This window comes from Prionailurus bengalensis, chromosome A2 (genome assembly GCF_016509475.1).
Source record: "Prionailurus bengalensis isolate Pbe53 chromosome A2, Fcat_Pben_1.1_paternal_pri, whole genome shotgun sequence".
Taxonomy (NCBI): domain Eukaryota; kingdom Metazoa; phylum Chordata; class Mammalia; order Carnivora; family Felidae; genus Prionailurus; species Prionailurus bengalensis.
The window spans coordinates 108,373,015-108,385,304 of record NC_057348.1 but is presented as its reverse complement, the minus strand read 5'-3'; the positions used below and the strand labels follow the sequence as shown (position 1 = coordinate 108,385,304).

Here is a 12,290-nt window from a genome sequence, read left to right as displayed (position 1 = left end):
AGTGTACCAGAGGAATTCATAGCTGTGGAAACAGATTCACCTCATCCAACTGGGCTGGAGGGCAGGAGTTAGGGTAGATTGTAGCCATTGAAAACTGGGTCGAACTATAAAGAGTAACCACGGTCAGCCAAACTTGAAAGGGAGTGGGATAGCTTTTCTGGCGAAGGCATTAACTGGTGCAAAGGGGGGAAAGGCTAGAAAAAGAGCTTGTTTGGGCAATCATAAGCAGTTCTGTGTGGCTGGGAGAATTTAGTGTCATAAGGGAAAGGCAGGAAGAGGATGGAAGGGTAAAGAGGTAAAGGGTTCTGACTTGATCCTGAAGTTCAAAAGGTGGCCTTGGAAGGATTTTAGGCAGTGTAGTGAGGTGAGCAGATCTGTACTTTACATTAAGTGTTTTGATTCCTGTGTGGGAAACAGGGTAGAAGAGGACAAGACTTGAAAGAGACTGTTGGTGAAATTGCTGCAGTAATTCAGGACAGAGATGTTTTGCTGGCAGCAGGGCTTTGAATGGCTTGTATGGATTGAAAAAAACACCAAGGAGGTAGAAGCAGGAGGTACTTTGCTACACTGAACATTAGGAAAAGGCATTAAAGGGATGCCTGGGTGGCTCAGTTGGTTAAGCGTTGGGCTCTTGGTTTCGGCTCAGGTCATGATCTTATGGTTCGTGAGTTTGAGCCCCACATTGGGCTCTGTGCTGACAGCATGGAGTGTGCTTGGGATTCTTTCTCCCTCTCTCTCTTCCCCTCCTCTGCTCACTCCTCTCTCTCAAAAACAAATAAATAAACATGGGGGGGAAAAAAAAAGGAAAAGGCGTTAAGGATGATGCCCACATTTAGAGGTTGGTTACCAGGTCCTTCTTTTTGAACCTAGTGCAATTAATAACACAAAAATCTTTTTAAAGGTATTATCTCTCTTTTGACTTTCTTTTCCCCTTCATACTATCATCCCTTCATCCCCTCAAGAAGAGTAAATCATTAGAGTAAACATATATTCATAGGCAGTATGATTTCAAAGGCAAAACCACATTTCAGCAACTTGTGAGAAACTCATTTCACTAATTTGCCTGATCCTTACTTCACAAACAACAAGCCGTTTTTATTTTTCCTCCCAACCAGTATTCACAGTTTATAACAAAGTCTGTTGTTGGAGAACACTCAGAAACAAGATGAAGGAAAGGTTTGCATCATTGATGAACTATTCACACTTGAGTGATGAGCCAAAGTTGGTCAGATATTGGATTAAGGGAAAATCTTTTGTTTCATACTGTTAACATTTGAAACTGTGTCAGAGTTTTCTTGGTATCTTCAGTGGATACTTTTTGCATATAATGAAAAGTGCTTGCAAAAGCATTTCTCCTTGGGGGCACTGGGTGGCTCAGTCAGTTAACCCTCTGATTTGGGCTCAGAACATGATTTCATGGTTCATGGGTTCAAGCCCTGTGTCAGGCTCTGACACTGACATCTCAGATCCTGGAGCCTGCTTCAGATTCTGTGTCTCCTTCTCTCTCTGCCCCTCCTGGCTTATGCTCTGTCTCTCTCTCTCAAAAATATATGTACCTTAATTTTTTTTTTAATTTCTTCTTTATTTGAGGGACCAAGTATATACCAGTGGCTGTGGCCTGAGTTCCATAAATGCCTACTCTAGAGAGCAGCATACCTTGAAGAGTGGCTCATAAAAACAGTAGAATAGTGGTTATCAGCAGCTGAGTGGGGAAGAGATGGGGAGATGTTGATCAAACAGTACAAACTTTACTTATAAGTAAATAGGTTCTGGGGATTTAATGTATAACATGGTGCCTATAGGTAACAATATTTTATGCTTGAAAGTTGCTAAGAGAGTAGATCTTAAATGTTTCACTACCCTTGTAGTGGTAGGTGTATGAGGTGATGGATTAAGTTTCTTGTAGTAATCATTTAATAATTTATATGTATATTATATCATTACATTGTACACCTTAAACTTATACAATGTTATCTGTCAGTTATGTCTCTATAAAGCTGATGGAAAAAGTAAAAATGAAGAAATATTTAAAAAAAACTTGAAGTAACTATTAAATTTAATGTGTGACATCTTTTTAAAAATTATTATTATCTTTTTTTTTATTTTTTTAGGACGAGCAGAAGCTACAGGAAAGTTTAAGGCAAGGTGCTACGATTATTGCCACCTTAATCAAAGAAAGAAATTCTGGACTTGTTGGTCAGCTCCTGGTAGCATGAAGAACACAGAGATAATTACTTATTGGGTTTTAGAAACATTTATCTAGGTATCTCTGCTGTGCTCCCTCCCTATTATATGTAGTGGCATGTTTATATTGTCTTTTGTGTCTCATAATTGATGGGATGTGATGTTTGGGTTAAAAAAGTGGATCATTGTTTTATCTGTGAAATAAAAATATACTTTTGTGCATGTCAAATATAAATCGAATCAGAAAATAGGTAAATGGAAAGTAATTGCTTTCACATAATCTTTGCACAAAAGTATAAAAGATTGAATAGAAATAATGATGGCTGAGCTAATCATCTTCGAAATGAGAATTCGGAAAACAACCATGATCTTATCTCTGTGTTAATTAGCAAATCACATTGTCTTGATACTAAAAGATATGACTTAGAATTATTCTTAATACTAAAATTGTCCTCTTTCCATGTGATATTTTGACCTGTATTCTAATTTTCCACACCTTAAAAAATAAAGAGGAGATAACAGGGAACTCTGGTTGAGATATTTTCACCGGTGGGCCCACATTACTCTAGGTCCATAAAGAAGATGTAATCCTCTCCTACTTTCCGTTTTAAAATTGTATGTTTTCCTTGGTTTATGAAAAATAATTTTGACTTACTTTGAATGGTCTCTGATTTTTCTGGATACATTTAAAAGAAGACTGGAAATACCCATGAAAGTGAAATTATTTTGGTCAATCCCAAATTAGTCTTTTTTGAAAAGGAGGGAGTCATTGCATCTTCAAGAATTAAATTATTTTTTGATACAGATACTGCTGTTGTTTAAAATCAAGTTTTCAGTCTTTCAAATTTCCCCTGGTATATACACCTTAAATGTGTAAATGATTTTCCCTAAAACTAAATTTTACAATCATGTACATCCAATCATTAGAGATAACTTTTATTCTATATTTACATTTACTTTATAAAACACATTAGATCAGATTCCAAGACTTAGGTTACATGTGGAAACTATAAAAGCTGCAGGAGATGTTATCAGTTGAAGATCGACTGTGAAATACCTACCTTACAGAATTTCTTCTTAACAAGTTGGATGATTTTCTCTATTTTTCTCAAGGATCTATTTTGGTGGGAGAGTTGATGTTTTACATTTCAGTAATAGTAGAATATAATGGACCTGGAGTTATTGCTATAATTCATTCTCTTAAATGAAATGTATTGTTTCAGTGTAGCTTGGATGTAAATTTCTGGGCTTGCCACTTTTTTCCTCTCTCTCTAGGGATGTTAAGAAATATAAAATAAATGATATAATTCAAATTCTTGAGGATGAAAATATATGGATAATGTGTAGATTTTTGGTTAGAATGCCTATGTCATTGTTATAAGGTGGTGGGTTGGCTGTGTTGCGAAAGGTTCACACCTGCACCTTTTTAAGTCTTCAGGTGAAAATGTTTTAAGAATTTGGAAGTGCTTATACAGGCAAATAGGGAAATGTTATCCGGGTTTTAAAGAGAAAGTGCCTTTGAGTAAAAGGCAAGAATCGGCCTATCTATGACACAACAAAACTATTCTATCGATTGAGTGCTAATTAAGTTACCTTAGATTCCAACTTATTTATGGACTGTTATGCAAGACGAAAATTTATCTAGGAGCAATGACTGTGAGTTTACCCTAGGCAATTGGAATAGTGTAATGAAGTTTTAGTTAATATTAAATTGTGCATGAAATAATTACCATCATCATCATCACCTTATCATAGCATTCAGTCTTTTTCTTTACAGTTTATAAAGTGACTCACAGCTTTGAAAATAATTTAAAGAAGTCTTCTCACATCCTTGACTGCTTAGATGGAACTGGAGGTTCAGGGATCTTTAACTGCCTTGTCCACAGCCGTGGGGCTGCGTAGTGACAAAAAGTAGGGATTAAACTCAGGACCACTCATAGTAAGTTTCAACCTCATCTCCCTGTTTAATCATAATGCTGGCAAAGGACATCCAGCCGAGAAGCTATGGGAAGTAAGCCAGAGGCTCCAAATGTGCATTGGAGGAATGGATAAGGAGGGACAGATCATCCCAATGACCAGAGGAAAGTCCTGAAGCTTTTGGCTTTCTAGCCATCTTTCCAACATAGACTAATTGGTAATTATACCTAGAGGTGAAGGGAATGGAGAGAAGTATTAGCCAAGAGAGAAAGATAAACTGATTGTTTTTATTGTTTAAGAGATCCAGAGGCAAACTTTATAGTTACATTTTCATCACTGCTTCTGTAAACTTAATTACTTTCATGGGAACTCTTTTTTTCACTTTATTTTCCCAAATATCGTTAAAAATAATAGTAATTTATGCTTCAGGGGTGTGCATTGTCCTCTACCTGTGGAAAGTTCTGTGGAAAGACTCTTTTTTTCTAAATGTTTGCTAATTGAGTGCAATTTAATTAGCCTTTTAAAGAATTTAACAGTGTGTTCAATGGTTTGGTTAATGACATACTGGTAAGAGGTATAAATTTTTTAAAACCGCTCAGTTTGAGAGATAACTTGTTGCAAGTATATGAATTTACAGGTAAGAATTAGACTTCTTTATTCCACTCAGAGCCGTTCTTTCTGTGGTCACTTTAAGCGATTTGCATTGGCTCAACAGGTAAACTTTCACTTTCATACTGGATCTTTAGCACTATAAAACTTTACTATGTATAAATACAATGATCATTTTATAAAAATTACAATGCAGTAAAACATTTTCTTATATTAAATCTTCACATTTTATTTCCTTTTAATATTGAAACTACTTAGGCCAAGGAAAAATAAGTAATAGTTTAAGTGTTAAAGCCATTTTGATGAAGAAAGATTGAATTTTAAAAGTTTAATTCAAAAATAAACAGAATAAATGAAAAATACTTATCATGTTGGGCTTTATTAGTATGGTTTAAAATAAGTCAGAACTGGCTGTGTGAGGTGCCTGGGGTACTGTACCATTTTATATGTTCTTGTACATTTTTAGTTTCAAAATTGTGAAAAATGTACAGATTTTTTTAAATGACAGCAACACACTATTCAAGATTTTCAATATATTCTCTTTATAAAGCAAAATATGTGTTTGATAAATAACTAAGTGGTTGGTATTTTAATATCCAATGGCAGTTATCATTGATATTTAGTATATATATACATATTTTTAAAACTAACTCAATTACAATTGAATAAATATAACATTTACTCTCAGAAAATAACAGTGATGTTTTATTTTATAGAATTTGAGATCCAGATTTATTGTTCTGTAAAATATATTAAAAATGTGCAAAATCAGAAGTCTCAGTTTTTTTTTCTTCTTTCCCTCATATTTAGCAGGTTTCCTAGCAATTAAAATGGCTCCTGAGAATATAAAAGCTATATTCAGTCACAGTGGAACGGAGTACTGTGATTACTTAACAGTGTCTGCATGGGGGTAGTGAATTGAATTTCGTTCAGAAATATTCTTTCTTTCCACTTAGCTTCCATAGGAGGAATATATGTGCACACCTTGACTTTGGGATTCACCGTGTAAGCTGCTCTGACCAGCAGAGTGAGGCACAAGTGGCTTGTGTATGCCTGAGACTAGACTTAAGAGACTTTGCATGTTGCCATTTGCTCCGTTCCGCTCTTGCTCCCACCATGAGATGAACATGTCCTACCTGGCCTGGTGTCTCCAAAGGAAAACAAAAGCCCAGATCAGCTGATGTCCAGATAATCAACAAATGGATGAAGAGGCCCGGCTGAGAGCAGCAGGGTTCCCCAGGCCAGTTCAGGTGACCTCCACCAGACAGGTGAGCTAAAGCAACGCTCAGTGTTGTTTGCTAATACTGTGTTTTGAAACTTTTTATTGCACACCAAGTGGTAACCAAGGAAAGAACATCTGTGGCAGTGCATCAGTATGTTTGTCCTCACAAATCTAGGATGTATCTACTGACACACATTTTGCTAAGTAGAATGCTTGTGAGGAGAAATGTTGGTCCCAAAGTACTAGAAGGTCCTGAGGGTTTCTTCCTCCCTATTTAATAGTTACTAAAAGAAAAACAGACCTGAAAGTTTTAGAAAAGTTTACAAAGGAAGTTAAACTTTCTTGGGCCTAAAATGATATTGAATTGAAATATAGGCATTTAAAATAATAATAAAAATAACTAACATTTATTGAATGAGTACTATGTTCTAGAAATTGTTCTTAGTGCTTTGCATGTATCTTTTTTTTCTTCTGTTTTAAAAAATGAAGAAACCAAGGCATATACATTTCAAATAACTTCTTGAGAGTAAGAGTCACCCAAGCAGCATGTGGGAGAAATGAGGTTCACAAAGGGCTTTCTCACGTTAGAGCTCATATTCCTAAACACAATGGCATGCAATATTACAAAAACATAATACTTTAAGATCTGTTAAAGAATGACTCTCAAAAGAGTCTTCTTTAATAAGAGGTGAAAAAGCTAAGTCCCATTGTCTTTCGGTATTTCTATACTCTTCCTTTCCTTTGCCCATCATCACCCCCAACACATGAACATGCTTTGGAACATCACTGTGTCTGCCTGTGCCATTAAAATTTACAAAGACTAATACTGATGTACAATTACTATCAATGCCATCTCTGAGGGCTCTAAAGTTGTAGGAATTTTTTAGTGGATCTCAGATACACTTGAATAACGAAAAAGCAGAAGTACTTTCCTGATGACCCAGAGGTGAATATAGATAGCCATTTGTGCCTCAGCAACATGAGAAGACATGAAAAGAGAAGTAGAAATCCATTCGTCATGTTTATAGGAGAAAGGAAAGTCTAGAGAAATGCCAAGGCATGACGAAGTATGAAGTCTTCCCTGGCCATTAGACAGTCCTAAGCACATATGTCAGTATTTGCTTGATGGGCAGTTTTTGGGGTGAATGGTGCTCCGTATAATGAGGTAGACCTGAGCAGAGCCAGATTGTTTTCTCTTACCATCTGAAATACTGGAATCTTTGATTTTTAAAAATGGCTTCACAGCTGAAATGCATTATGTAAATATATTCTCTACTTAGTTGAAGATACTACCAAATACTCTGAGCAGTTCTTAAAACATATGGGTCTATTTAGCAGCATGGATAAAGCTTGACTTGTCAAATGCATTATTATTTATTATTTTTTTTTTTGCCAGTTTAACCTTAATTAATCTTTGCAGGGTCTCTTTGAGGTAGGTCTGTATCAGCCTTGTGTTGTAACAGTTGCAAAAAGGCATATGCAGAGATTAAGGCCTCCTGATCACTCCACACACTGAAAGCCAAACTGAGTTTGGGAATCCAGAATTTCTGAGTCTACTTCGGACAGTTTTTCAGGGAATTAGATTACAACTAGGAGGGGGCTGTTCTGTACTTAAGGTTTTAACAAAATCTAAACCTGCATCCAGAATTTTACCTGGAGGCATTCCCTCATTTTTCATTTTGCAAAATTGCAGTTGAGCCCAGGGGCAAAAACTTCAACAAGGCACTCTTAGTGATCTTTCTGACCCGAGTGGAGACATGATTTGAGATTCCAGAAGGAAGCCAATTTTGTAAGAATTTCCACTAGTCTGTAGACTATAATAATTGGGTTATTTGGATAAGGTTTGGCAAAGCATCTAGAAGATTAACTGAATGAGGTTTCTGGAGGTTTGCCATTCTGGAGCTATCCATTTTGTTCTTTGTTCTACCTCATTATAAAATGCGCTATTGAAATTGGTTGGTTTGTTGGTATGTGAGGTTTTGCTTTCTCCCCCCCCCCCCCCCCTTCTTATTCTTTGCATCTGAGCCCTTAATTTGGTTGAAAGCAAGCTCTTCAGTCTAAGTGGATAACAAAACATCCCTTTGAGGAGAAGGAAATAGATGATAAAATCTGCATGTTACTAACTTTTTCAATAGTTTGAAGGAATTTCTCTTCCATCCTGTGTGTGTTTTTAAGACCCTGTTAAGTTCATAGTTCCTTTTTTCTTTTCTTGTTTGAATGGAAGATCATTCTCTTGAGTTTTAAAAATGTATTATTGAACTGCCCAGTTCAGGAATTTCGTTGCCTGTTTTACTGAATGGAGGTATGTATGACCTGATAGTAAAAGAATGCTATTCAAAGACATTTCCGCCTGTTTGTTTCTTGGATCAGTGACTGTTCACATAAAATCTGGAAAGAAGCCAAAATGTGTAAACAAATTAAGAATTTTGAGTATCCCAGTGGGAATATCCATAAATTTTACCATGAATCAGGAATTTAAGATAAATGTAATATGCTTTAATAAGATAGCAGGGCGAAACAACTATAGACCAAATATCCTTGGCTTTAGTTCGAGAATCTTCATGGATATTAAAAGATCTGGTTTAATTGTGCAGTTATACATAACACTATTTTTCCCCAAACTTATATATGTTGCCTAAATTGAATTTCATTTTTATTTAACTAACTTTTAGTTGTTTACTATCAGACAAACTTTCAACTCTGAAGCCACTGCTTTAAATTATTTTGGCCCACCAAATATATAGGATACGTAAATTATTTATATTTACCCTTGATAATGAATCACCCTCTACCCATCTGCATAAATCTGTGACTACAGTAAATGACACTTTGGTAGACTGGGGGTTTTTCCACTAGTATTTTTTTGATATATATACTCTTCTTCCAACTGTCTCTCTAGCATATGAATTGAAAATTGTGGTCTCTCTAGTTCCTTTCACTTAGAATTAAAACTTAAATGTGAAACTTCCCCTTAAGAAAGATTACCCTAAGTTTAATTCCTCTTAAACTTTGAAAAGATTTATCACCATTAGGGTATCTCTATTAATTTCATCTTGATTCTCTCTCTCTCTCTCTCTCTCTCTCTCTCTCTCTCTCTCTCTCTCTGTGTGTGTGTGTGTGTGTGTGTGTGTGTGTGTGCGCGCGCGCGCACGTGCATGTAGGGAGAGAATGTAGACAAAGAAAAAAATGGATATATTTTTTCATGTCAACATTTTTTTGAAAGAATTCTCAAACAATTGCAGCATGAGCTTGGCCTCTGCACATATAAGAAGAACTTCTAGAGATTAGCATATTAGCTTTCACTGATTTAGCAAAGTTTATCTTAAATAAATTGGGAAAATAGAGAAAATATATTGTACCTACTCATATATAACAAATACAAATTTGTATATAGTAATTATGCATAATTAACAATACTGATTGGCAAAGCAGATCCAACACAATTTTTAAGTAATTGTATAGCTTTAGTAATAGAGACCTCACTAGCCCCTGATGTAAAATGATTTTACATTATTGTTTTTTAAACCCATGTTATTAAAACATGAACTCATATGGTTTCTGCCAGTGGCTACACTGACTCAAAGTCATACTCCCTACAATTTCATGAATGCTCTAGAATAAGTCCCTCAGTTTCTCTTACTCTTTTCATTGTGTTGCCATGTTGTAACTTCTCCTAATGATGGTCATGAGAAAACCACTCTGGGTCCTGCTGGTTCTAGTCTTAACTGTTCCTGTGTGTCCTCCTGTAGCCCCAGAGGAGGGACTGTCCTTGTATCCAGGGTATCAGTCTTGGATGCTCTTCCAGTTAACTCAGAGAGCTTAACCAAGGAGCAATTCTAGGAGGTAGAGGCTGGATGCTCCCCAACATTGCAGTCATCTCTCTGTTGCTGCAGGGATATGTGCTGCTACCAGCGAGAAGCCAAGGTAGGTTTTGCCAGTCACATCGGGCCTGTCTCCACTGGCTCACTATCAGAAACACTCGATTCCTGGGTGTCTGGTCCCAGTTATTCCTAGACCAGAGAGCAAGCCGTGCCTACCCTCAGCTACATCTTCATTTGAAGGACTGATTTATGTCTTATCTCCCAATGAGACCCTCTTGAGAGTGGGTGATAGCACTATCATCCCTTCTCTTCAAGAGAAATGCTCAATGTGTCCAACAAGTTCACATAAAGGAGTGTGAATGTCAGATTTCCTAAAGTCTGGATTTTTTAGTGTTAGCCATGGTTAACTTGCAACACTAAGAAAATGGTCTTTTCTTCCCCAAAATACCGTATCTAACTGGGAGAAATATTTTACGAGACTTGAATAAATTAGACAGGTTTACAAAGTAACACAAATGAAGGGTAAAGTATGTAAAATAAAGACTCTGCTTTTTTTTTCTTTTTAAAATTGCTGTGATCTTTATTATAGTAGAAGAGGATCTTAGAGACAGTTATTCAGTTATAATTACCATTGAGTCGCATTTTAGTCTTCTCCTAATAATTTTTACATATCTGATATAACTTTTATGAGAACTCAGTTATCCATACTTTATAGAAAAGCCTGAGGCTCACAGAGAACACGTGATGTTCCTAAGATCACACAACTCATAAGTGGCACTGCCAGTTCCCAAATCCTGTATTTTTTTAAATTCCCCCTATGCTTCTTGTCATCAATAGGGTCTAAAAGTTATCAGTAAGAAATGTTATAAGTTAGAATAAGAAATGACAAAGGATAAATGTGGTTATCAGTGCAGCTTTTGAGAGTCTACTTGATCAGTCGGGTTTAAGTTTTTGTTTCTATCCTCATTACTTTGTGGGTTTCAGGCCAGCTGTCAGAGGTAGTCGTTAACAACAGAGGTGTATTTCCTGGTCAGTAAAGTGAGAATGCCAGAGCAGACCAAATGCTGGTCCCTTAATTGAGTGTCTCTTATGTTCAAGACCTCTAGGTGCTGTGGAAATTGTATAAAGAGATGAAAGGCAGGATTCCTATTCTCCTTGAAATGTTTTTTTTTTTTTCCTGGAAAAGTGAGAAAAACAAATGAAAATTTTGACTATGGAAAGTGATACAGTAAATGTGAAATAAGTGGTATCATTAGGTATTGACGGGTTCAGAGGAGAGAAATTCAAGCATTTGAGGTAGAGGCTTCTCAGTCTTATTGTTGCCCTAGTCTTGATGATTTCACTTAGGCTCTTACTAAATTCTTTCCCTGGGCTTTCACACAAGGCAGTACTTCCTCCTTTGCCAGTATTCGTGTAGCACCGGTGGATACCTTCACTTTCTGATCACATATTTTATTGAAATGTTCTTTTTATACATCTCTGTCCACTTTGAAGATGTAATATCCTTGAGGCTAAGCATGAAAGTTTTACCTATCTGGCTAATTTCAGTTTTCATTAAATGTAACAGTAACCTGTAAAGTAAGGTCCCTTTCAGGCATGAAATTTAATTTCAGACTCTCAACAGTATCAACACCCTTTAATTAAGCCTTTATCTGCTGGGATATAAACCCTTGAGAAATGTACAGTCTTGTTTAGCAAGAGAGATGGAATACATAGATGAAGTGATATCTAGGAATCCATCGGAGCCTATGTAATGTGTTGGAATCTTCAATTCATAAATTCATGTGTCTACAAAACCTATTTTTAAAAAATCAGTTTATCTGTGATGTCAAGCCCCAGTCCTCGGGGGTTAGGCTAGAAGTCAACCTCAGGCATCATTCAGGCTCTTCTCTCATGGATGTTGGAAGACCCTGGGTGTCAAGCATCAGACCATCATAACTGTCCCTCTCATCCTCAGCGGTTAGTCCTCACGGTCCTCTCAGGGTCATCACCCCCCTTCTCCATCTCCAGATCTCTCTTTTTGTCTTCTGGCCTCGAAGGTCCTTCCTCTCTTCCCCTTACCCAAGGATCATTAGTAATTCTAATGGAGTTTGACTTTTACACCAGAACCAGCTGCACCAGTAATTTTAGGTTCTTCCTGCTTTCCCCATTTCCGAAATCCCCGAAGTAAGGAACCATAAAGCCAGGCTACTATCTGTAAGTGTAAGTATGAGGAAAAAGTACAAAGAGCAAAAGACACACGAATTACTCAAGTAATCCTGGCTACCGTATATTAAGCATTAAATGAGGGATGCCGATGACGAATGCCACGCGTTGCAGCGCATTTTTCTGATGTCTCGCAAACCCCTCCCACACCCAACGGATATCACGTGAACCGCCAACTGCTTACTGAAAAACACTTTTATCCTTGGACTTAACTATTATTTAGTTAAACTTCAAACAAAAACAAAAACCTGAAGTTCTCTTGTCCTCCTCAGGAACATTACTCTTTGGGAGGTTTGGGTCCTTTGGTATCACCTTATCCCACAGTTGTTCCT

General features: G+C 36.7%; 1 protein-coding gene across 1 annotated transcript in view; it reads left to right on the top strand.

Moving 5' to 3' along the window:
- The window catches only part of CRPPA (CDP-L-ribitol pyrophosphorylase A), a 325,460-nt gene extending 321,963 nt beyond the window's left edge, over window positions 1-3,497 (top strand). The window contains exon 10 of the mRNA XM_043589017.1: window positions 2,112-3,497. Coding sequence (XP_043444952.1) covers window positions 2,112-2,216 — 105 coding nt within the window. The 3' untranslated portion in view covers window positions 2,217-3,497. The remainder of the gene's footprint in view (window positions 1-2,111) is intronic.
- The last annotated feature ends 8,793 nt before the right edge of the window (window positions 3,498-12,290 follow it).